This window comes from Aulostomus chinensis, chromosome 8 (genome assembly GCF_037954235.1).
Source record: "Aulostomus chinensis isolate RoL2024-O1b breed Wild chromosome 8, RoL_Achi_v1.0, whole genome shotgun sequence".
NCBI classification, from domain to species: Eukaryota; Metazoa; Chordata; class Actinopteri; order Syngnathiformes; family Aulostomidae; genus Aulostomus; species Aulostomus chinensis.
Window position 1 is genome coordinate 27,548,122 of NC_141327.1, and position 22,311 is coordinate 27,570,432.

Here is a 22,311-nt window from a genome sequence, read left to right on the forward strand (position 1 = left end):
TTGACATGTCATATAGGGGGCAGCACGGTGGTGCAGTGGTCAGTGCTGTCGCCTCACACCAAGAAGGTTCCAGGTTCGAGCCCCGGCTCCAACACGGGGTCTTTCTGTGTGAGTCTCCATGTTCTCCCTGTTCCTGCGTGGGTTCTCTCCGGTACTCCAGCTTCCTCCCACAGTCCAAAGACATCAAGAGGGGGCCAGGTTAATCCAGACTCTAAATTGACCGTAGGTGTGGAGGTAGGCTCCACCCCCAGTGACCCCCAACAGGATAAGCAGTAGAAAATGAATGGATGGATGGACTTTCCATTTATTTTTCAATTAAATAAGAACAATTCAGCAGCCAGGGGTTGTTATAATTCTGCTCTGAAACTGACGGAGAGGACAGACAGTCAGATGGGTCTTTTCTCCAAAAGTGGGACAACCTGGGTGACCCATTTGTTAAAAATTCCCATCATCCATTTTATTCTGTTTGAGAAGGGAGTCCGTGATCCACATCTGATCAGACGCAGCAAACAAACAGACCCTTCTGATTCCTACTTGAACTTGTAGGAAGACTTGTTTTTATCTCAGTGGTTTTAAGGGTATTTTTGTCGAGCTGAATAACTCCCCCGTGAAGTTGCGTGAGGAAACATTGCCTGACTGACTTTGGGCCGGATGTTCTCATGAAAACATATCTCTATGACAGTTACTTGATGATGTAACACAACCCAGCACGAACCAGTAAAGAAGATGATGTCACACGTGTGACTCAACGCCACTTGTCAGGGTTTTTTGTTTTTTTTGTCCACACATCAGCGACGACTCGATCCGCCCCTCTGCGTCTTCCCCGTGTCTTCAGAAACAAAACAAAGTGCATTCAAATGTCGTATCTGCTGTTTTGGAAACGTTGTTTCAGATCCGACGGCGCTGCGCATCCCACAGTTCTGTGTTTCATGAAAGTTTGAACAAAAGCTGTTAAAAAAAAAAAATGTTACAGACTTAATAATGCTGAGCGGCGGCGGAGCAGCTGTCACTTCAGATCACGAGGGTTGAAGGCTGCGGGTCACACCACCCCCCACTCCCGCTCGTTCACGGAACAAATCACTGCTGGGTTTGTGTCCGTCTGCAGGTCAGTACCCAAAGATCATGAGCGAGGTGAGACGCTCCTCTCTGAGGACTTGGCATCCTCACATTCTCTGGTCAAAGCTCTAGTGGATCATATTTTCATGCGTGCATCAAACGAGTTTCTAACAATGCCGCCTCCTGACCCGCAGCGCCAGATCAAACGTTATCAAACCAAAATGATCAAATTCTCCCGATGAAAGGAGTCAGAAATATTTATCCCCTAGTTCACAGCGGCCGCAGTGATGGAGGTGGGCTGCGGCGACGCCTGTGACGTAAGCGCCTGTCAACGGGAGTTTGTTCTAACTCCCGCTGGCAGAAGATGGAGCGAATGTTCCCCACTAAAGCTTTAAACCTCCATTCATGTCCTACAAATCAGTTCAATGATTCCGAAGCAGAGGCTTTAGGTTAAGGAGCTTATGAGAACTGATCGGCAATCTCTGCAAGTCAACGTGGAACTGATCAGACAGACGGCTCCACTGACTCCGCTGGTGCATTTCCTGTTGCTCGGCATCGTAAAACAGTTGGAGGATTTGCGTACGGACACTGAACTTAATCTCCAAGAGAGCATTTCATCCCGACAATCATGTTTGCGAGGATGTGTCAGCGGAAGGAGTCTTACTTTGTCTTTCTCGAGATAACGGAGATTACAGGCTGAAGAAAGATTGGTCTGTGTCAGATATCAGCTGCCCTCCATGCAGGAGACATCAGCGACTCCGCCACTAGCAAAGCTTCGGTTACCCTCCTTCTGTGTCTGTTAGATTCTAAATGCGACCTTTTAGTTCAATGAAGTTTATTTGATTTTCCAAGACGATCATTTCCAGAGTAGAGATGAAAAAAAAAGGCCATAACATTTTTAAAAGCTCGTGGGAAGGCAGATTTCTGAAGCAGATTTAATTTCTGTATAAAATCAATACCCACTAGTGTGCATTCCCGCCCATCCTACGCCCCAGCGGAGCTGCGGCCGTTGTTATCTTCTCCTCTGAGACTCTCTGGTGGAGACAAGCCCCGCCTCCATGCCGCTGGACGGGCAGCGTGGGAGAGCAAACAGCTGAGTGGCTCATCGCAGAGGACAAACCACAACAGAACTAAAATGATCCTCACATCAGCAGCTGCAGCTTCATGAGACGCAGTTGGCCGTGTTACTGGAGTGAACCTTCCTCAAACTGACCAGGATCCATGGTAACACCAGCTGATTCTCCTCTGGACAAACTGCCGTCAGAACGTAGCCGTGAAGGTATTTACTCAACCGCTGTGTCTGAGTCGCTACTCAGGCAGAAAAACCATTGGAAAATTAAGACTGTTGTGATTTAACTGAAGCAAATTTAACCGTTTCAAGATACAGTCGCAACAAACCGGAGCCAACTGCATCCATAACAAACCAGCTGCTGGGGCGCCGCGATCATGTCAGGTGACAGCCGCAAACACACGCTGCAAATCAATGGCGTAAAACTCCTAAATCTACAGCAGAGCAAGTCCTAATTTCTGTTTCAAGTCAGAGAAGAAACACCAGAAATACACAAATGTAAAGGAAGCCTGTCAGAGGGGTCAGGCCCGGGTCAGACATCCCAGCAGCCTCAGCAGCAGACTGGGCTCATTTTCCAGGCGGTGCAGCCGCAGTGTGACAGACAACCACATCAGCACCGAGGCGTCGGCATCAGCGGCGGATCTACGAGCTTCACCCCGGCAGGGCCCTCAGATCAATACACCCTTAAAACGTCAATGCGCACGATGAATTGGCTGCTGATGACTTCAATCACATCCTCTGAGATTTTCCAAAATCATTTAATATTTTGAAATAGTAATCTCGTGTATATGTAGTCTGTAGTAACCGGAGTAAAACGTGTCATCATCTTTTGAACGTTAGTTTCTCTGCAACTTCATTTCAGAGGTCCAACAGCTGCCACATCTCTACTTCAAAATTATCATCATCTTCACCTCTTTAACGCCGTCTAACTTCTTCCAAATCCAGCGAGGCCCCACCCCAAACCACCAAAAAGGCCTGATGACTATGCATGAGCCCTCGCTGCAGTCGCAGTAACGTTACGGCAAACAACTACAGTATTTTGGGACACAAAGGGGAGAGTGGGAGGGGGATTTCCCGATGCTGAAATCTGGAGCAGTGAGGGATTATTCTTCCAGGGAGCCGGAGAGGGCGAGACGGGGGCATGAACGGGAAAGGGACGATAAGCTGCTGAGCCAGAGGGGAGACGGTGGGGCGGCGGGTCAGAACCGCCCTAAACACAACCGGACTGGGCTGAGTAGCAAGTGAAGATTAAAATGTGAAACCACAGACGCAGAACGTGACAGGAGAGTGACAGAATGCAGCGACTCCACGCGGATACGTTGACCTCCAGATGCACTGGCTGTTGGGTTGAACTGTGAAATGTGTTGAGAGTTTCTGTAAAGGTTCAGTCACACACAGAAAACTGCAGGGATGCACAACATCAGACTGCTTTAGGGGAGAACCGGGCCTGCAGGGAGAAGAAAACAAAGCTCCTTCAATGCATTCCACCTTCGCCTCTTTCCAGTAACACACTCACATTCCCTGCATTCTTCCCCTCTCTTCATTTACATTTTGCAAAGGAGTCTTGGCACATCGGAGCTTCCCACGCCGCTGGCAGTTCTGTGACACCAGACTCCACAGCTCTGGTTTGACAATGGCAGCGAGGAGCCGAATAAAAAGAAGGAGATGTAAATGAGAGAGGATGATGGGGTGAAGCCTTCTGATATGATGCCCAGAGGAGGAGAGATGGGAGGAGAGGATGGGGGGCGAGGGGGGGGGCTTTGGGATGAACAGGAATAGCAGCGTGACGAAGCCCCCTGCCCACTCGCGCCTCCCTCGGGGAGTGTCGACAACATGCATGCTCGTCTGAAGGCAGAGGGACTTTAATTAGAACAAAATAAAGCCTGGAAGAGGACAGCTGAAGAGAGGAGAACCCTCGGCAAACATCAACCCGTCTGAGACCTCAGAGAAGCCCTCGTACGAACATTCAAGGTTTTCGCAATCATGTGATTGTGTTTTAGCCCATGTTTCCTCCCAGCGATCGTGTGACTCATGAATCATCCTCTGTTGATCATGAAAATCAACAGCAGGAAACTGTCAACAGCAACTCGAATCACGACTTTGGCTCGTCTCAAATAACTTGTCAGACTTGCTTCAAAAAACAAAACAAAAAAAGCAGAGGTAGGATTGGGAGTTTTCCAAGACCAATTAAAACTTAATGAAATTCTTTGGCAGATTCCAGTCTGTTGATCGAGATCATCCATTGATCTGTAAGGGCCGTGCTTCCGATAAAGATTTGTAATTCATAAACACAGTAATATTTTCTGAAAACAGTAGAAGTAATGGATCCTTCTCTCAAAAAGCTAACTAACTGGACGGCACAAGCTAACTAACTGGATGGCACAAGCTAACTAACTCGACGGTACAAGCTAACTAACTCGACGGTACAAGCTAACTAACTAGAAGGTACAAGCTAACTAACTGGATGGCACAAGCTAACTAACTCGACGGTACAAGCTAACTAACTAGACGGTACAAGCTAACTAACTAGACGGCACAAGCTAACTAACTAGAAGGTACAAGCTAACTAACTAGACGGCACAAGCTAACTAACTAGACGGCACAAGCTAACCAACTCAACGGTACAAGCTAACTAACTAGACGGTACAAGCTAACTAACTAGACGGCACAAGCTAACTAACTAGACGGCACAAGCTAACCAACTCAACGGTACAAGCTAACTAACTAGACGGTACAAGCTAACTAACTAGACGGCACAAGCTAACTAACTAGACGGTACAAGCTTACTAACTAGACGGCACAAGCTAACTAACTAGACGGTACAAGCTAACTAACTCAACGGTACAAGCTAACTAACTCAACGGTACAAGCTAACTAACTAGACGGCACAAGCTAACTAACTAGACGGCACAAGCTAACTAACTAAATGGCACAAGCTAACTAACTAGACAGCACAAGCTAACTAACTCAACGGTACAAGCTAACTAACTAGACGGCACAAGCTAACTAACTAAATGGCACAAGCTAACTAACTAGACGGCACAAGCTAACTAACTAAATGGCACAAGCTAACTAACAAGACAGTACAACATGCAGACTAGCAGCAGATGTGCAGCAAAGTTTATTCTGAAGTGGTTTCAGTGGACTGATTTATGATTTCAGTCTTAAATTTGGTGCATAGCTTGATGGGCATTTGTGGCTTTGGAGCCACGGATGAACAAATGTCCACATGTCTGGTGTTGTGACGTCAACATGAACAGAGACAGAACGTCTGCTGTCTGGGCTGCTAGCTTCCAGGGTTTTGCTCAGCAGGATCACCTTCAGTCACGAGCGCCACTTGGATGATTTCTGAAGCGCGAATGCAATGGTTAGCAGTACAAAGCTAACGTTAGCCCACGTAGGAGCAAACACCACGGATGCATGACTCCAGTGTCACCACAACTGAGCTCCACGTTTCTTCCGATGATGGCGTTTAATGACCTCAGCAACCTCTGCAGTCTCCTCCAGACACCTGTTAGCAACCCATGTCATTCAGGCACATAAAGACTCAATAATTCACAGCTGTGGTTTTTTCTGACAGCTTTTATGTCATGGAACCAAATTCGAAGCATCTTCAGATCGTAATAACCACAGACCTTATTTCTGTCATTCAGCCAAGAACCCAAGTGACACGAGACAGGCTAATATTCCACTCCAGCATCCCAGGCCTCCACCAGACACTTGGCTTCAACTTGGACTTAAACCAGACGACCGGAGAGAGAAACATCAGCTCCAAGCCACGAAAAACTCCAGCAGAAACAGAGAAGACTGATATTTGTGGGCAGGAAATGGAAGAAACTGGCTATTTTGGCTATGTTGGTGTCCCAGTGCTGACAAAATAATGCTTTCTTTGAATCTTCAAATGTCTCATTTTTCCAAAAAATCCAGTGATATTCAGCTCGGAATGGACACTGGAGCAGCTGGAGCCGGAGACGATGTCAACAACTCAGCCGTTTAATGCATGTTACTGATGTGCCGAGGTCGTGTGTGTGCATGAGTGTGTGTGAGAGAGAGAGAGAGAGAGAGAGAGCGAGAGAGAGCGACTGTTATGATCTATATTATTACCATCATTATCTCCTCTAATAAGCATCCTCATTACTTGGATTTCATTTCAGCAAAAACATTGCACAGAGAGACGGAGGCATGCTGGGATTCCTCCTCGCTGAATGTAACACACACACACACACACACTTAATTTGATTTCACTTACTGTATCAGACTGGAGGAATTCACTGTGTATGTTTTTCTGCACTCTCAGATACCACCTACGCTTCATCCTGATAAACTGTGTGTGTGTGTGTGTGTGTGTGTGTGTGTGTGTGTGTGTGTGTGTGTGTGTGTGTGTGTGCGCGCGCGCGTCTCAACACTTCCTGGTAATTCTCAGCCTCCCACTAACTGAGAGTCTTCAGCCTCCAACTCCAGCTCTCCACATGGTGGAGGTCAAAGGTCATCTTAAAGTGCTGCAGTACGAGAGTCGAGTCGAATCTTGGTCTTGATTTTTAAGTTTTCCATCATTAAGGCGGCAAAAATGAATAAAAATCGCAATGCAACCCACTGACATGTCCCACTCCAATCACAACAAGGTGCATTATGGGTTAAAAACTGTATGTCAAAATGTTAAATTCTGATCCTGATAATTGGTGTCACAATCCACTTCTGATCAGAACCAGTTCCTCCCTAACTGTGTGTTCTAATGACGGAAGCCTACTTTGGTCACTGTGGTGGAGAGAAGCTTACTGGAGCAGCAGCGCGTCTTCACATCATTAGTCAGAGAAAATTCCCACATCAAATTCCAGAGTCAAGCTTCGTCCCGTCCTCCGATATGTTTGAATTCTGGTATCAAATATCTGCAGCGGTATCTGGTCCCGGTCAGGTTCTTGAACTGTTCTAGTCCTGGACCAGCGCTGGTTGTCTGCTGTGCTGGCTCATGTCAGGCTGTGGTGGGACTGGGCTCGTGTCAGGGGAAGTCTTGGCTTGCTGCCTGGTCAAACAAAGCCCGGTTACAGCGCCGAGGCGTGGCTCTGGGCGGCATTCACCTTTGCTGGTCGGAACAACAAGCAGGTGTGCATGCCATTCCTTATCGGGACAAAAGCACAATGGTGGACAGGGACTTGGATTTGGGATTATTTCAGGAAATGAGCTCTGTGCTGACCACAAGTCCATGAGACCGGCAGGTTTTGTTCATCTTCTCTAATGAGGACTGCTGACGATTTCGGAATCATAAACTCAACGGTTAGCAGACCAAAGCTAACATTAGCCTATGAAAGAGCAGCGCCACGGACGCATGACTTCAAAGTCACCACAACGAAAGCCCACTGACTGGGCGAGGAGGGAGCAACACTGCTAACTTATCTAGAGGATGTAGGACTCATTCCTGCGCCTGCTGCCATGCTGTCAGTGCAGCTTTCGTTTCATTCCACACCTGCACGTCACACCTGGACTTAACTTTTAGGCAGACGGGAGCAGCAGAGTTGCTGATGATTCTCTGGAAGATTCTCAGTGAAGAACACGCGAAAGATAATTGCTAGGGTCACGAAACTCGGTTTGTTCACTTTCAAGTGCACCAAACACCGAAGTGCTGAATTAACTACCCAGAGCACCGAGAGCGCAAATGAAGGAATCAAGACAAGTGCAGCTCCAGCTGGACGTCCTCCTCACTGGTATCTGGCATAACAGCCATCTGGAATGTGTCCTGGATGACGCCGAGAGCTGCAGAGGCGTTATAAACAAGGTGCGGAGGGAATGTGAGCAATGTGTCCAACTGTCAACACACACACACAAGCGGTTAGGCGTCAGTCCTCCTCACATACATACACACACACACACACACACACACGACAACAACACAATCATCAGCAGAGCCAGGAGCAGAGGAGCACATCTGTCCGTCTCGCTGCCTTTCATTAGTGAAGGAAACGAGCTGCGAGATAAAGTGCAGGAGAATTACTCGCTGCTCCAGCAGTGATGGTGCACACGCGGGCAGGAGGGCGCCTGCCCACGTCCCTGAACACGTACTATCAAGACCAGGTCAGAACCTCCCCACTGTCGGGACCACGATGCTCCCTGTGACTGTCATGGGAATTCCTGCTTATCAAATACTCATCTGGAGTTTTCCGGTCCCACTCATACTTGTTGTCTCACATCATCACTGGAAAGGATCCAGCTCCTCTCAACCATCACACCGACCAGAACTTCTTCTTCTTTTTTTTTATCATCATATTCCTTGCACGAGTCGATCAAATGACTACCCACAAAAACTCCTTCGCTGTGCTGGGAAACAGCAACATACCAGCAGCGACCAGCTCGCCACAGACCAGCACTTACCGTTAGTACAAACAGCAGAGAGACAAGTACACAGTACAAATACAGGATTCAGTACCAGGGTGATGTTAGCGTCGCTACTAGCAACAGAATCACTTGACTTCTAGCCAGGATTTATCAGAATAAGACTCTCAAAGCAGCTCTGTAAAACTAGAACTTTAGTGAGGCACTACTAGTTTCACTTTGAGGGCAAGTTCACCTCACCAGATTGTGTAGGTAACTGATCCAGGATCAGAACTGGCAATCACTACTTTCACTGTCAACAGCATGGGGGAAGTCGTTCAGTGCGTTGACAAGCTGTCACATCGCTCGAGTCCATCGGAAATTCCAACTTCTGCTAAAATGGGAGAAACGTTAACGAGGCTGTAATCAGTGTTTGTGGCGGAGCGTCGCTGCAGGCGACTGCCGTGTTGCTTGTTGGGTGTCACTGATAACGACCCTACAGAGAATTATGGAGCGTGACAGCAGGTTTCAGCTTTAACGGCCTGGATGCAGCGTCGATGCTTTGGTCGAACCTCACGGCTCTCATGGTCGTTAACAGAGACGATGTTGAAGGGAAACTGGACGCGCTTCCATCCTCACGTAACGCAGACCAGTGATACAGGCAAGTGTGAGCTCCTCAATCAAAAGAGCATCATTAATAACGCTTGACTCTCTCGATGAAAAGCCTCCAATCTTGGGACATTCCACTCATTAGTGTGTTTGTGGTCGGTGTCAGCGGCGGCGGCCGTCGTCCTCCCAGCAGTGTATTTATAGCGAGGTTGGAGAGGAAGGAACCCGAGCGGCAAGTATCCTTCCATCTGAGTAACGCGCTCACGCAAGTCTTCACCTCAGCAGCCCCGCAGGACCAGACCTCCAGAGGCGGCTGTTTGGTGACGGTTCCTCTGAGGAGAACAAGTTTTCTAAAAAGTTTTAATGGAATTATTCTCCTGGGAACAACTGCTAGCAACCAGATAAGAAACTGGAAACTAAACACGTCACACGCTGGCTGATTTCGTCCCTGAACGCCATCTAGAACTCCTCCCCTCTCCAGCACACTGAAGACACAAGAGGTTTTCTTTGTTTCTGGACAATAAACAAAACCAGGTTTCTGTCCCTTCTCCTGCTCCAGCGTCCAGTTTCCTCTTCGCTGCAGAGGAAGTGACTCCGCCTCCTCACCGCACGGCTGCAGGAGGTCAACGGGAAGGAACATTTAAAAATCGAACAGTGCCGAAGAGACGTGGTTTCACGCCAGCCAGGAGATGCTGCGCTGCGATTGGCTGCCCCTTTGCTGAAAAGGTAAATGCAGCACAGACGTCTCGCCCCCATTCCTCCCAAACAGGAAGTGACTCTCTTGATGGATTCACCTTCATCACACCGCCGCTCAGCTGACTTATGTAACCCAGCTGAAAGCTCAAGAGCACGAACAGACGCAACCGGTCATCGATGCCTGAAAACTTGGGGGGGGGGGGCAGCTAGCTAGCAGACTCAGGGAGGTTTGGGTTTCAACGAAATCTAAACTGCTGTGAATCTCTTGTTCAATCACAGCAACATCTGGGCTGGAGTGATCCCCTCCACGAACTGTGATGCATGACTTCTTCATTCCTATTCATTGTTTATTTTACTGTGGATTTTAATGCTCTTGAAGGTCATGTGAACGTGCGGACAGAAGTCAGTGCCATTTTCCCAGTTGATCCTGTCTTGTTGTATTTCTGACCAGAGGATCTGCCTCTAGAGGCCGTGGAAACGTGTTGCAGGTCCCTGAGTGGCACACCTGAACCTGTAATTATGGCTTGACTCTGTCAGCAACACCCTGCTGGAGGCCAGTGAGCTGACACGCGTTGGGGTTTTTGGGTTGTTTTTTTTCCCCAATGGTTCAGCCCTTAAAGTAAGGCTGGCACACCGAACAAATCGAAGGGCGAAGCGCCAACGCTCCGCTAAAATATGCTTCAAGTACCTAAAAACAACAGCAGAACACCAGTGGCTCCGTTCCTTTCTTCTTCTACGGAGAACACTTGCTTTTCTCAAGGAGCGAATGAACACAAGTGATCCTGCAGCCAAACCCCGGCGAGGACTCCTCGCCATCTCCATCAGCTCTTAGGATTCCAACAGACCAATCATCGACTGCGACGGGGAGGAAACACTCGTTTATATTCTGACAACGCACACCGCTGTGTTTTTAGGACGATGTGATGGGATGTCTTTTAAAGAAGAAACTTCAGGCTCTCGAAGGGGTCAGGGGTCAGGGATGCACCTTCTGACGGACAGAAAGTGAACTGAAGGGTACGCAAAAACAAAAAAAAAACAAAAACGGGAAGAGGTCATGTTTTGATTCTGACCACGTTGTCATAAAACGTCACGGTTTTAGTTTTGTGTGTTTCAGTCACAAGGCGGCGGGACAGGCAACGTTACGATGGTGGCAAAACAGATCCAGAAGTACAACAGGTCAGTCTAAGACAAGAACTCCCACCTGAAGCAGCACTCTGCAGGTCCGTCAAGAGCAAAACCTGCATCAACATGAAGGGGGAGCCCTGCTCCCACCACGCTGCAGGTTCCTGGAGGGTAAACCACTTGGAACCCAGCGAACAGGAACCCATTTCCTGTCAGAGGGAAGAGACCGAGCCGGCCAAGAGGACCAGTCAGTAACCTCTTTCTTCTGCACAGATAATGACCGACGACAACTTCTAAAGCCTGAAGATTCCGTGACACAACCCCCTCAGAACGAAGACGGCTTTTTTTTTTATATTCAGCAGCTCCACAAATGAGTCATCAACCCACATGAGAAGATTCTTATGTGAAACTCACATCGTCGGCTTCACGGTTCCTCCAAATGTTCAGCATCCCCATCTTCAACGCCCCGCTCTTCTATAAATGTCCCTCCACATCAACAGAATCATCTGGGGTTTAACTGTAATCTGGCTAATAATTCATAGCTGCTGGCTGATGTCATCATTCCACTGCAAAGGTTTTTTTTTTTTTTAATTTTGAAAAACAAACTACAATTGAGTGGATGACTAAACGACCAGGTGACCACCGGTGGGGTCAGCTCACCTCAGGTGGCCTCTGATATGAAGTTACACATGATAAAATCATTTCGTGACTCCAGATCACGCATCACACGTCCTGTGAGTCCATTATCGGACAGCTTCAAGCCTGACGCGCTGCTCCCCAATTGGGGGGGGGGGGGGGGACCATGGCGTCAGTATCGTGGCTCTGGATGCCCCTGACACTCTTTTTGAGGTTTATAAATCCAGGATTAAGGAGACAGAGGGTGACGCCAGGAAAAATATCCAAAGTAAATCTGGCAATGGTGAGACTTGAGACACACGCACACACACAAAAACCGGGCTACTCTTCCGTGTCCGATAATGGATCCATTAGTGCGGATCTATTACCACGTTGCACCATTCATGTTTACATAAATTGATAATAACATCATCATCATCAGGATCAATTACAGATCAAATCGACACATTGGCAGACGGAGGTCCCTGCTCGGTCAGGATGCCATCACGCTAAACAACCGTTCACACATCAGACATATCTGCGTCCTCCGAATCAACGTCTGCATTTCATCCCCGAGAGAGGATTCAGAGCCTTTTGTTTTTTAATTCGGATCTGCGTTGATATGTTAATCACTCCGTATGGCGACTCGTGTTTATATCTCAAACGGAATGTGCGTCATACTCATATTTGAGAGCAAAAAAAAAACAAAAACAAAAAAAACAAGAGGCGACAGCGCGCAACGCCAAGCGACTCTAAGCTAAAAAAAAAAAAAATATATAAATTAAAACGGTTTTGATTTAGCGGATAACATCAATGCCGAACTATCGAATCTGTCTTCCCTATTCAAACAGAGTGGTATTTTGTACTTTATTGGCGCGGATATCCACCGTAGACCGATGACAACGTCATTTTGGACGTCTCTCAATCTGGTTTGGCGCGGCGTCCTCGACCGTTGAGGCTTAGCTAGCAACCAAAACAAATGCCCGTCAATGGGAACCTCCGTGACCGGGGGGGCTGCTCACCTGCAGCTCGGCTCGCTCCACCTCCCACTGCGCCCTCTCCACCTCGAAGCGGGCCCACTCATGCTGGAGAAAGTGTAAAATCCCCGGGATGCTGTACTGAGCCCTGGCCACCTCTCCACCGCCGACGTCGCCAGGCTGCGGAGCTTTAATATTCCCACCACCGGGCAAGCACGAGTTATTGCTGTTTAAGAGGACACCGGGGCCCGCCTGCTCGTCCATGGCCGGACCGGGGCGGTGCAGCTGGGGTTCGGTCTGCTTCTCTCAACCGCGTCGGTAAAATATCCCCAGAAAGGAAATCTTATCCATCAACAAGCCTCCGCTGGGCCGCACAACTGAGGCAGCTGTCAAATGATGAGGCACCGTCGAGCTCATGGAACCGACACCCGAACAGGACTTCCGGATGACTCTTTCAAAGTAAAACAGACCGGATCAGCACAATAAAAAAAAAAAAAATTACCGGCGGGGAAAATGCCAATCTACGAGGCCTGCACTGACCACAGCAAGCAGAAATACATTTTGCGTCCGCAAGATGTAAATTCTGATTAAAGTGTAGACACAAGATATAACTTGTTCCCTCAAAATAACTGATAAGTGGCCACACATGGTACACCTTGATTCCCACAGGTTATTTAGAGCATGGGAACAAGTTTCCTTATTATCTCCTGAAATCCTAAATTCATATTGTAACCAAAGTTACACATCTCATAGCCACAAGACAGACAGACAGACACACACACACACACACACACACACACACATACATGCTGACAATCACACTCTCACAACATTTCATTGACTGGAACTCACACGAAGCTGCACTTTATTGACATTTTCTCAGTACGTATTATTTTAAGGGTGTTTTGTACTTTTCACAAGTGTTTGATTTCAACTGTGTTATTTACTCGTGCGCTCTTTAGGCCTTGAGTTTCTGCAAAATTTCCTTATCATGACAAAGACCCTTGACTCTTGATCGACGAGTTGGTTTGAACTGAACCCTCGGTCACCATAGATCATCGTCATCCCAAAGATGAGAGGGAAATTATTTGGATTTGCCCAACCATGAACTGCACAACAAAAGGAAAAATATATTTAATAAATAAAAGCGTGAGCTGTCACCATATTGTACAGTTGTAGGAATAAAAAGTGACTAATTATTGCAATATTAATAAAAAAGCTGTAATATTTAATGTTTACGACTGAAGGTGGAGCAATGAACTTTATTTTTGTACGATTATTATTTTGTTTTTCTGTTGTTTTTCTCCGTGTCCTCTGATGCCTTCAGAAACGTCCGCAGGGAGGAAAAATCCCAGATGATCACAAAGACACTGGGTGTGAAATTTGTCGCACACAAAACAAAAAGGATGATTGGGTATAATGTACATGTCAGAAAAAGTTCAATGTATTCATTAGAGATGCACTCGTTTAATCCAAATATAAAGTGATGATTATTTCATGTTGCACAACCAAACGAGAAAACAAAACAGGAAGTGCGTCATCAGAAGCAGATTCATTCTAGTGGAATCTTAAGATACATTTTCCTTGTATTGCATTTTATCAGCCTGTTTCATTCATCGTGACGTTTTATAAGTCTAACAGTGGTAAGTTTTTAAGGGATGGTGGTAAATGAAAAACAAACGCTCTTATTTTGAAGGCAAAGAACGTCATTACCGGTATTTCTGCTAGGTCGTCGCGCACCTTGACGTACCTGTGCGGTGACATGAACGCACCTCAGTCCCTCCCTCCACCCCGCCTGCCCTCACCTCATGACGCTGAGCACGCCAATCACCCAGTCAGAGGCGAGCGCGCCAGACATGGATCACATGTCATCGATTCCATTTATGGTTGTTGGTTTTTGTGTGTGTGTGTGTGTGTGTGTCATTTATTTAACGATGTCAATCAATTTAACCGAATCAACAACAAAAACAGTTTTCCAGCTGGTTTCCTGCCGTCAGTCGTTCTTGTTTGTGTTGAAGAACACAGTACTTTACTTACAGTAGAAGTACGCTAATAAGATAGTACACCAGTAATTTTCATTCAAAACTCTACTTCTGTAAAAGTATTACTATTGAGTTTAAGGTAAAAGTACACTATGTTCAATATTCATGACCCTGCTTGTTATACTTGCTAACTTAAACACTGGTGGTAAATATGATGGTCCTGTACTTGTACACCATGGTTTGACTGACCCCGCTCTCCCCTACTCGCGTTAAGGTCATGACAGCGGGCCTTGATTGCTTTGACGCGCTCATATTCGGGACTCCCTGGCGTTGGCCAGCAGGGGCCGCCATTTGGTCAAGAAACCATTTTCAAAACAGAAGCTTCATCTGCCTCCGCATCTTCCTCTTCATCCTCCTCCTCCTCCTCTTCGTCCTGCGGGGTTCAGATGAGTCCACCGGCCCCTGCTCAGGTGGTGTTTGCGGGTCCTCGCGCGCTGATTAATCCGCAGATGATTGCGCTGTGACTGCGGCCATGTGCTAATCAGCTGATGGGCCACAGCCGCCTCCCCTCGCTATTTAACCCCTGCCCTTCTGCGAGCGCATGTCCGAGCATCTCTCACACACTCTCTCTCTCTCATAACATAGCATGCCTCCGTTTGATAAAAACCCGCTCCAGAACAAACCCTTCAAACAGCGGAAAAGCTTCGGTAAACGACGCAAACAACAACAGCAGCAAACACGTCGGGAAACCGGACCCATTTTAATCCGCCTTTCTCGTTTCTGTGCAGCCACAAGAAAACAGGAGGTGGCAGGAATCCGGTCCAAGTTCCCCAACAAGATCCCGGTGAGTTGGAGGAGGACGAGATGGCTTCTTGAAGGGAGTCAGAACAAGTGTGTGTGTGTGTGTGTGTGTGTGTGTGTGTGTGTGTGTGTGTGTGTGTGCGCGTGTGTGTAACCTCACCTGTCCCCCCGGCAGGTGATCATCGAGCGCTACGAGCGGGAAAAGTTTCTTCCTCCACTCGATAAAACCAAGTTTCTGGTACCGCACGAGCTCACCATGACGCAATTCGTCACCATCATCAGGTACCGAACCTTTGACAAACGCAGGTTAATGGAGGCATTTAAAAAAACAACATAACATGTAAACTCAAAGGTCATGTGATCCGTTGTTGTTGTTGTTGTTTCGTCTTCCTGATGTTACATTTAATTTAATATTTGTGAGAAGTTTTCAGATCTGCATGGCGGTAAAGTCCCGTGTTGTCAAGTGTAGAGTGAAGAACACGTGACTTGATAACGACGTCACAGTTAAATCAAGTGGATCCGCCGGTCAATGATCAGATTCCTACTCCGTCCTCGTAGTTTACGCTGATCTCTTTGAAGGGGAATCGCTTTACCAGATTAACCCCATGCGACGCTGCAGGTTTGGCTACATCTCTGCACGTTGTGGCTTCAGTAAAACTTGGATTCATCGCTCACGTCCATCAAAGATGATTGGCGTTCATGTCGCGTCTGATTACGTCACGTTGAGATGTAAAAATACGCGTCAACAAATTATTTTCTAGAGGACTTTTTTTTTTTTTCTTACACCGAAATCCCTGCCGGCTCATGAAAACGATCTTAACTGTCGCCTCATCCTGTGGACAAACTTTGCACCCAATTTTAAAAACTGCTCTTATTTTATTTTTTTGCGTTTTTTTTTTATGCCTTGTCCTCGGGGGTCACGTGACGCAGCGTGGCCCTGGAGGACTTTTTCTAGCTTCCATCGTGGACAACCAGTTTAGACCTTGACACACCCGCGTCGATGTTCCGCGGTGAGTTGAGCGCGTCAGCGAATGTCTCCCCGACTTCCGTTTGACGTGAAAATTTTGTAGAAGATCGAAAACAAAGAGCGGTTCAGGAGCGGAGGAAGGAGAGGTTTAGATGCACACGTAAAACTACAAATGCGCGCAGATAGCTAGCTAGCTAGCTAGCAAGTAGCTAGATCGATATCATGCTAAAACACAAGACAAACTCCAGGGTAAAATACTAAATCAGTATAGAATGTGTACATTTTGGCAAAGTGTGTGTATGACATCACATTATTAATGTCAACGCCTGTTTGAGCGACTAGGGTGTACATCCGGGGACCCTGGATGGTCTCTGGTCCTTGGTGGGTTTCTGTTTTTTGGACTTTGAGGTGAAATACTGAAGTTTTGAAGCTGTCGGGGGGGGGGGGGGGACGAGGGTTTGCTGGAGCCGTGAACGCCTCCTGAAGACACTCCACGACTCATGAGGACATCAGAAGGCCCAGAGGTCTTTAAACTCCACGATCACCCTGAAAGTAGTGGGTTTGGGTGGAGTGGCAGGGTGAAGCATCACCACCTAGAAATGTTACAGGCAGACTGTCAAGTGAAGAGGCTGGATGGGTTTGTTTTTCCTGGCTTTGAGCAAAAAAACGGACCCCCCCCCCCCATCCCGTTCATGATGACTCAGCAGTTTTCTCAGCTCAGCCTGAACTGCTGCATCACTCTGACTCGTGAAAGGCGGTCTCTACTTCATGACTCGGCACGTTTCTAATGTTACTGTTGAATATCTTGAGTTTGCACAAAGAGAGAAATCCAGAGGGTTTTTTTCCCCTGATTCATGTGTACATTTTTTAAAAGCAGTCACTTTTTAATGTTTTTGTACATCAAAACTCACTTTGCAGTCAAATCTGAGCGCCAGTGCGCCGTTTCTTCTTCAGGGGATTTATTTTTGTCAGATGACCCTTGTGGCGCCCAGCAGCGGAACATCAATTTGTGATTGGAAACTGGGATGCGCCAGATTTCCCAGCCGGGGACCAGAACGGGCCGCTCCCAGCATGAGCGGCGAGGACGTTCTCCCCGGAGTTCCGAGAGTCTCAAGCTCACAGCGGGCCAACGTGTCAGGCCAGAGGAAGCCGCGTGGAGCCTCAACCACCGCCACCACTCTCTCTCTCCCCGTGAGAGGAGGTTAACACGGGGAACATGGCTCATGCTAGGAGGCAGGCCGCCGCCGCCGCGTTCAACTGTTCGAAGTAGAATTTCACTCATGCCCCTGCACAGTAGGAGAGAGCTTCTAGATCCCTGAGGATGCTCGCGCGCTGCCGTGTGACCGGAGTGTGCGTTCACACGGAGGAGCTGATGGATCGGTGTGACCAGTTTTGGTTCTCAGGCCTGATCTCTTCTGCCAGTGAGCGGTGAGAGGACCTCTGCCGTCACACGTCTCGCTGCAGCCGTGGTCCGAAGACACGCGAGCGTCTTTTTCGATTGCTTGGGTCTTTCTTTGAAGCTCTGGATGGTTGCGTACCAAGACCTGACGAGCCGACACTGGCTGACGGGAATACTTCAGTATAAAGTGGTCTGGTTTAACCGGTTCATGACCAGGTCCTTGAAAGGTTCTGCCTCCAATATTTGTCAAAAGCTTTTGGAGACGCCTCATGAGTGGCTGGCTCTCTGTACTAGAACTGTAGAACCCGTGCTGATGTTTGGACTCCGCTGGCTGGTTCTCCCCCCCCCCCCCTTCTGTCTGTTCTGTCGTTCCAGTCTCGCACCCCCAAACCGATCCCGGCGTTCAGAGTGTGACGAGGTCAGAGAGGCCTTGGGTCACACGATTTTAGCGACGCAGCAAAACTAAAGATCGTGACGGCGTCTCAAACGTGTCACGAGCTGCTGGTCTCAAAATGACGCTCTCGGGGTTTGGGGCAACATTCTTGCAGGTTCATTTGTTACTTGAAAGTTCTGCTTTTGGCAGCCATTTGTTCTCCGGCGTAACTGTTTTGTTCTCGGCGTCTTTGCTCCGGGCCTCTGCTGAACGGCTGCGGCACCGACGGGCTTGAGGAAACAAGCAGAGGAGAAGGTGACAACAGAACGGAGCTGTCGTGAATTTTTTTTTTAATTTCTAGACGTTGTAGAAACAAACTCGGGCCCCTCAGAGATGTGTTGAGCACGTTTGTACACCGCATTCGAAATGTACTGAATCCAGTCTTTCAGCATAAATGCACAAGTCCTAAAACTTCTAAGAATATCGCAGTAAAGTGGAACGTCGTGGTCCAGGGACGCGTTTTGGCTCGGACGGCGTCGTAGAGACTTCAGACCCCCCTGGACAGTGAAGGTCATGTGACAGAATGTCCAGGAAACAGTTGTGGCACGTAAGGAATTCAGCCTGAGTCAGCACGTCGACGTGTTTGACCGTTAAACGCCGTAGTGGACAATCGTCTGGAATGTGGCTGCTGGTGTGACTTGTAACTCCAGGTTAAGACGTCGGATGCTGCTTCTCGTTAGAGGACAATGGCGTCTCCACAAATCTGCTAACGCGACGTCCCATTCAGAGCGCCTGACTTGTTCTTTTGTCTGGCGTCTCTCAGGAACCGCATGGCTCTGCTGCCCTCGCAGGCGTTCTACCTGCTGGTCAACAACAGCGGGCTGGCCAGCATGTCTCTCACCATGGCTCAGGTCTACAAGGACCACCAGGACGAGGACGGCTTCCTCTACATGACCTACGCCTCGCAGGAGATGTTCGGACACTGACGCCGGCGCTCTACTCGGGATTTTATTACGTGACAAAGGCCTCAATTGTAAATAGGAAAAAAAAATCGCATATTTTGTAAAAACTTGTACTCGTTTGTGTACAAAGGCTTTTTAATGAAACTGTGGATCAATAAATCTTATGTATAAATGAATCTGTTGCGACTGTTCTGACTTCTAACCCAAACCCCATTTCCCCAGTCCACCTGGAATAAATCCCTCATGGGGATTATTTCCGTTTATGTAGGAGTTCCATATTTATGGTGGTTTCAGAGGTCGTAGTTTGGATTGTATAAAGATGGCCTCCAGACTTGAGGTGGGGAGATGAGAACCGTTAACCAACCTGTCTCTCGACTCCTAAACTCAGTCAACAAGCATCTTTGAGCTGCTGCGTGTTTCGTCTCTGTCCACTAGATGGCGGCAGACTGCAGCTCTTGGATTAATGTTTCACCCCTTTTAAAAAAAAAACAAACACAAAACTTTTGCGTGTCACGAAACGCAGTTGTAAATTACAAAAGACAAACTAGCCATGAATCTAGGAACCCAGGCCCACCCAATTGGGAGCCAACAAGGTTTGAGGTGGTCCTCCAAATGGAACAAAGACGAATAAAATTGAAAAATTTAAACTGTAATGACTGGGATTCAAAAAATGCTCTTGTAAAAGAAAAAATCCACTTCAAATCATGTTTCTTTTCAATTAAATTTATGAAAGCATGCAGCAGCTCCTGAGCTGAATCCCGTTGGTGTCAGTCAGATATTACCAACATTTATTCTGCAGTCGCTGCGATGGCGCTGGTGAACCTGGGTGTCTCCCCATCAGGCAATCGGCTCATTCCGATCAGAGGGTTACAAAACTCCAGAACTTCACGCCATCTTAACCCCAGAGAAAAGTGACGTTTTCTACAAAGATCGACGTAGACTGACGCAGACGGACGCGACGTCCTGCCAGTCAGCCGAGGCGGCAGCTGCCAGTCTCTGCAAACACACCCGACTGGCTTCTCTTGAAATTTCCCAGTGGGACTGGAGGGTGAAATGAAACGATTTTGGGGGGTCAAAGGTCATTCCATCGGCCACATTTTGGTTTTTGGTCTTAAATTTTGGTCATGTCCACCTTACAGTCCAGTTGTGTCCCTCAGTGGTCCGTCCTCATCAAACAAAAGAGATTCATTCTTTGTAGATCCTCTTTCATACACACACGGATCACTGCTGGATATGAACCCTCCACCAGGGGGCGCCGTGGCTCTGCTCTCCAGTCACTGGTGTCTCCGGTGGAAAAAGTCTGCTGGATTTCATTGGGTCGGCGCTGACGTGATCTCTCTGGTTCCTCAGCAGCAGAGACAGTTTTGATGAGTTTACGCTCCATTAACTGTAATGGAATTAACAAAAACTGATTACGTCCACTGAATTTCCCCCAGCAGCCTCGCTGGCGGGGAAACGACCGGCATGCAGAGACTCATCCATCTCTCACATTCACTTCTGCAGCGTTTTTACCCTCCAAGTGCATTTATTTATTAAAAAAAATTTTAAAACTGCCGTTTTGATTCTGACTGCACTCACTGTGGTCACTCAGCTGAGTCTTTAAACGGGTAACTAATGTCTCCAGACGCAAAAATACCTCTTAACGCCATTTGTCATTTCACACTTAACGTGTCCTCCCGCCCACAAACCAAATCCTCCACATATTTAACTTCAGACATTAAAGTCCCGCCGGTGTTTTTCTTCTAGTCATCTTGTCTGAACTCCGCCATGTTGAATGATGACGTCCGGTCTGACACGTGAAGGTTCAGTCGTCACTGTGCTCGGTGAAAATCAGGGTTTAAAAGGCGGGCCTTCGAGCGGGACTCAGTTTCTCTTGAGAAGCTTCCAGAGTGTTAAAGTCAACCAAATAAATCGTGCTCATGGTTCGTTAAGGTCGTGCTCACCAGCGCTGGCGACTGTGACTTCGGTGACATTTCGGTTCACGTGATTTATCTTCTTTCCTGTCGCTAGTTTGGATGAGGCTAGCATGCCGTTAGCCTTCCGGAGGCTCAGTCACGTGAGCCAACAGTCGGCACACTAAAGCTCAGTTTCCAGTGACTGAAGAGCCCGAGAACCCCGCTGAGATCTGGCTTTCGTTACAAAAGCGACGTGTCACAGAAACCCATTACGTTTGGGTGGTAGCAGCGTGATGCTGTTACAGTTCCTGTGTACGGGAATGCGTGACCACCTGAAATTAACCTTCTTTTCGACTCATCCACTTGCGGCGGGAAATGAATCAATCAGCTTTTTGCCGGTTTACTCTGTGAAATGGTCCCATTTCAGTGTTTGACGATATGAAAAACGAGGTTTGGAAATGGCGCCGATGAGAGGTTTGTGTCCTGGTTGCTGCGCTTGCACCTCCTCTGAACGGTAGAGGCGCCTGTTCAGGGGAATGGCGGTCTGGCGTAAACGGAACATGATAGCATGAGCTCGCCATGTGTTACTCCTACACTCCTCGCCATCAGGAAGAACATGGAGCTGATGGCTCCTCCTGTGACAGAGGAGACATGTAGGTGGTAGTAACCCCGGGTGGCAGAGGGGGCGGAGCAAAGACCAGCACATTTTCGAGGGGCAACCTGGCATTGCTGAATGTAGGAAAAAGAGACGGGGGTGGAGGGCAGAAAAGTAACTTTAAGATGGAGGCTGAGTTGTATTGGGAGAGAAAGTTAGTTTAATGGCGTCCGAGGCTCCCCTTAATGTCCTGCAGCAATCAGCCGGCGTCGGCCTCTGGAAAGCCAATCGCAGCGGTTAATGAAGCCTGTTGTTGTGCGGCTGTAATGGACCCGACTTCAGACTCATTACGCCCGTCTGGATGAACTCTTACTCGCTCTCGTTTGGGAAATGGGTTTTGTCTTCCTCATTTATTAACGGGGCCTCTGGAGCTCAGAGGGAGGAAATCGGGACTATAAACGTGTACATTAGAGACTTTCATTCTTTTGCTTTCTTTGTCAAAGTCGCTGAAGCCTCCAGAACCACCAGCCTGTTTGCCTTGAAACCCTCCAGTTACCTTCTAACCCGTTCGACGCAGAGCCCAGCGTCCTGCCGGCACGCTGGCTCACTGCTACGCAGAGGATGGATGAAAGGTTTGCACCATGACGGTAAAAGGTGAGGTGCAAAGTGGTGTTTACAGTGTGGTGACGAACCTGCTAAAACTGGTCCGGAATTTTGCAAACCTCCCCTTTAAAGCCCCGTCATGTGACATCCTCAGGGAGGAATGAAGACCATCAGTAACAATGTCAGAGGGCACAAAACCCAAGGTGGACAAAGTCGGACACTTAAGTTCTGAAGCCAATTCCCCGACCTTCTCTGTGACCCAGACGGACAGATGGGGACAGTACCGC

At 48.0% G+C, this 22,311-nt stretch overlaps 2 protein-coding genes and 1 long non-coding RNA gene across 3 annotated transcripts in view; 1 reads left to right on the forward strand and 2 right to left on the reverse strand.

Moving 5' to 3' along the window:
- strn (striatin, calmodulin binding protein) overlaps nt 1-12,893 on the reverse strand; it is a 35,002-nt gene extending 22,109 nt beyond the window's left edge. The window contains exon 1 of the mRNA XM_086212125.1: nt 12,493-12,893. Within this exon, the coding sequence (XP_086068251.1) occupies nt 12,493-12,711 (219 nt within the window). The 5' untranslated portion in view covers nt 12,712-12,893. The remainder of the gene's footprint in view (nt 1-12,492) is intronic.
- A 2,088-nt stretch (nt 12,894-14,981) lies between these two features.
- Nucleotides 14,982-19,108, forward strand: map1lc3c (microtubule-associated protein 1 light chain 3 gamma). The gene is made up of 4 exons (XM_086212126.1): nt 14,982-15,136; nt 15,218-15,273; nt 15,406-15,512; nt 18,793-19,108. Exons 1-4 carry the CDS (start codon nt 15,076-15,078, stop codon nt 18,953-18,955), a joined length of 387 nt encoding a protein of 128 aa, XP_086068252.1. The 5' UTR covers nt 14,982-15,075; the 3' UTR covers nt 18,956-19,108.
- Nucleotides 18,346-22,311, reverse strand: part of LOC147257899 (uncharacterized) — a 58,723-nt gene continuing 54,757 nt past the window's right edge. The window contains exon 3 of the long non-coding RNA XR_015117644.1: nt 18,346-20,318. This is a non-coding gene — a long non-coding RNA (uncharacterized LOC147257899). The remainder of the gene's footprint in view (nt 20,319-22,311) is intronic.

Excerpts from the sequence above, each read along its gene's own strand:
- map1lc3c (XM_086212126.1), top strand. The coding sequence starts at position 15,076 with ATGCCTCCGTTTGATAAAAACCCGCTCCAGAACAAACCCTTCAAACAG. Across the intron at positions 15,274-15,405 it reads AGTTCCCCAACAAGATCCCG|GTGATCATCGAGCGCTACGA; the intron begins GTGAGTTGGAGG and ends TCCCCCCGGCAG. Across the intron at positions 15,513-18,792 it reads CAATTCGTCACCATCATCAG|GAACCGCATGGCTCTGCTGC; the intron begins GTACCGAACCTT and ends GGCGTCTCTCAG.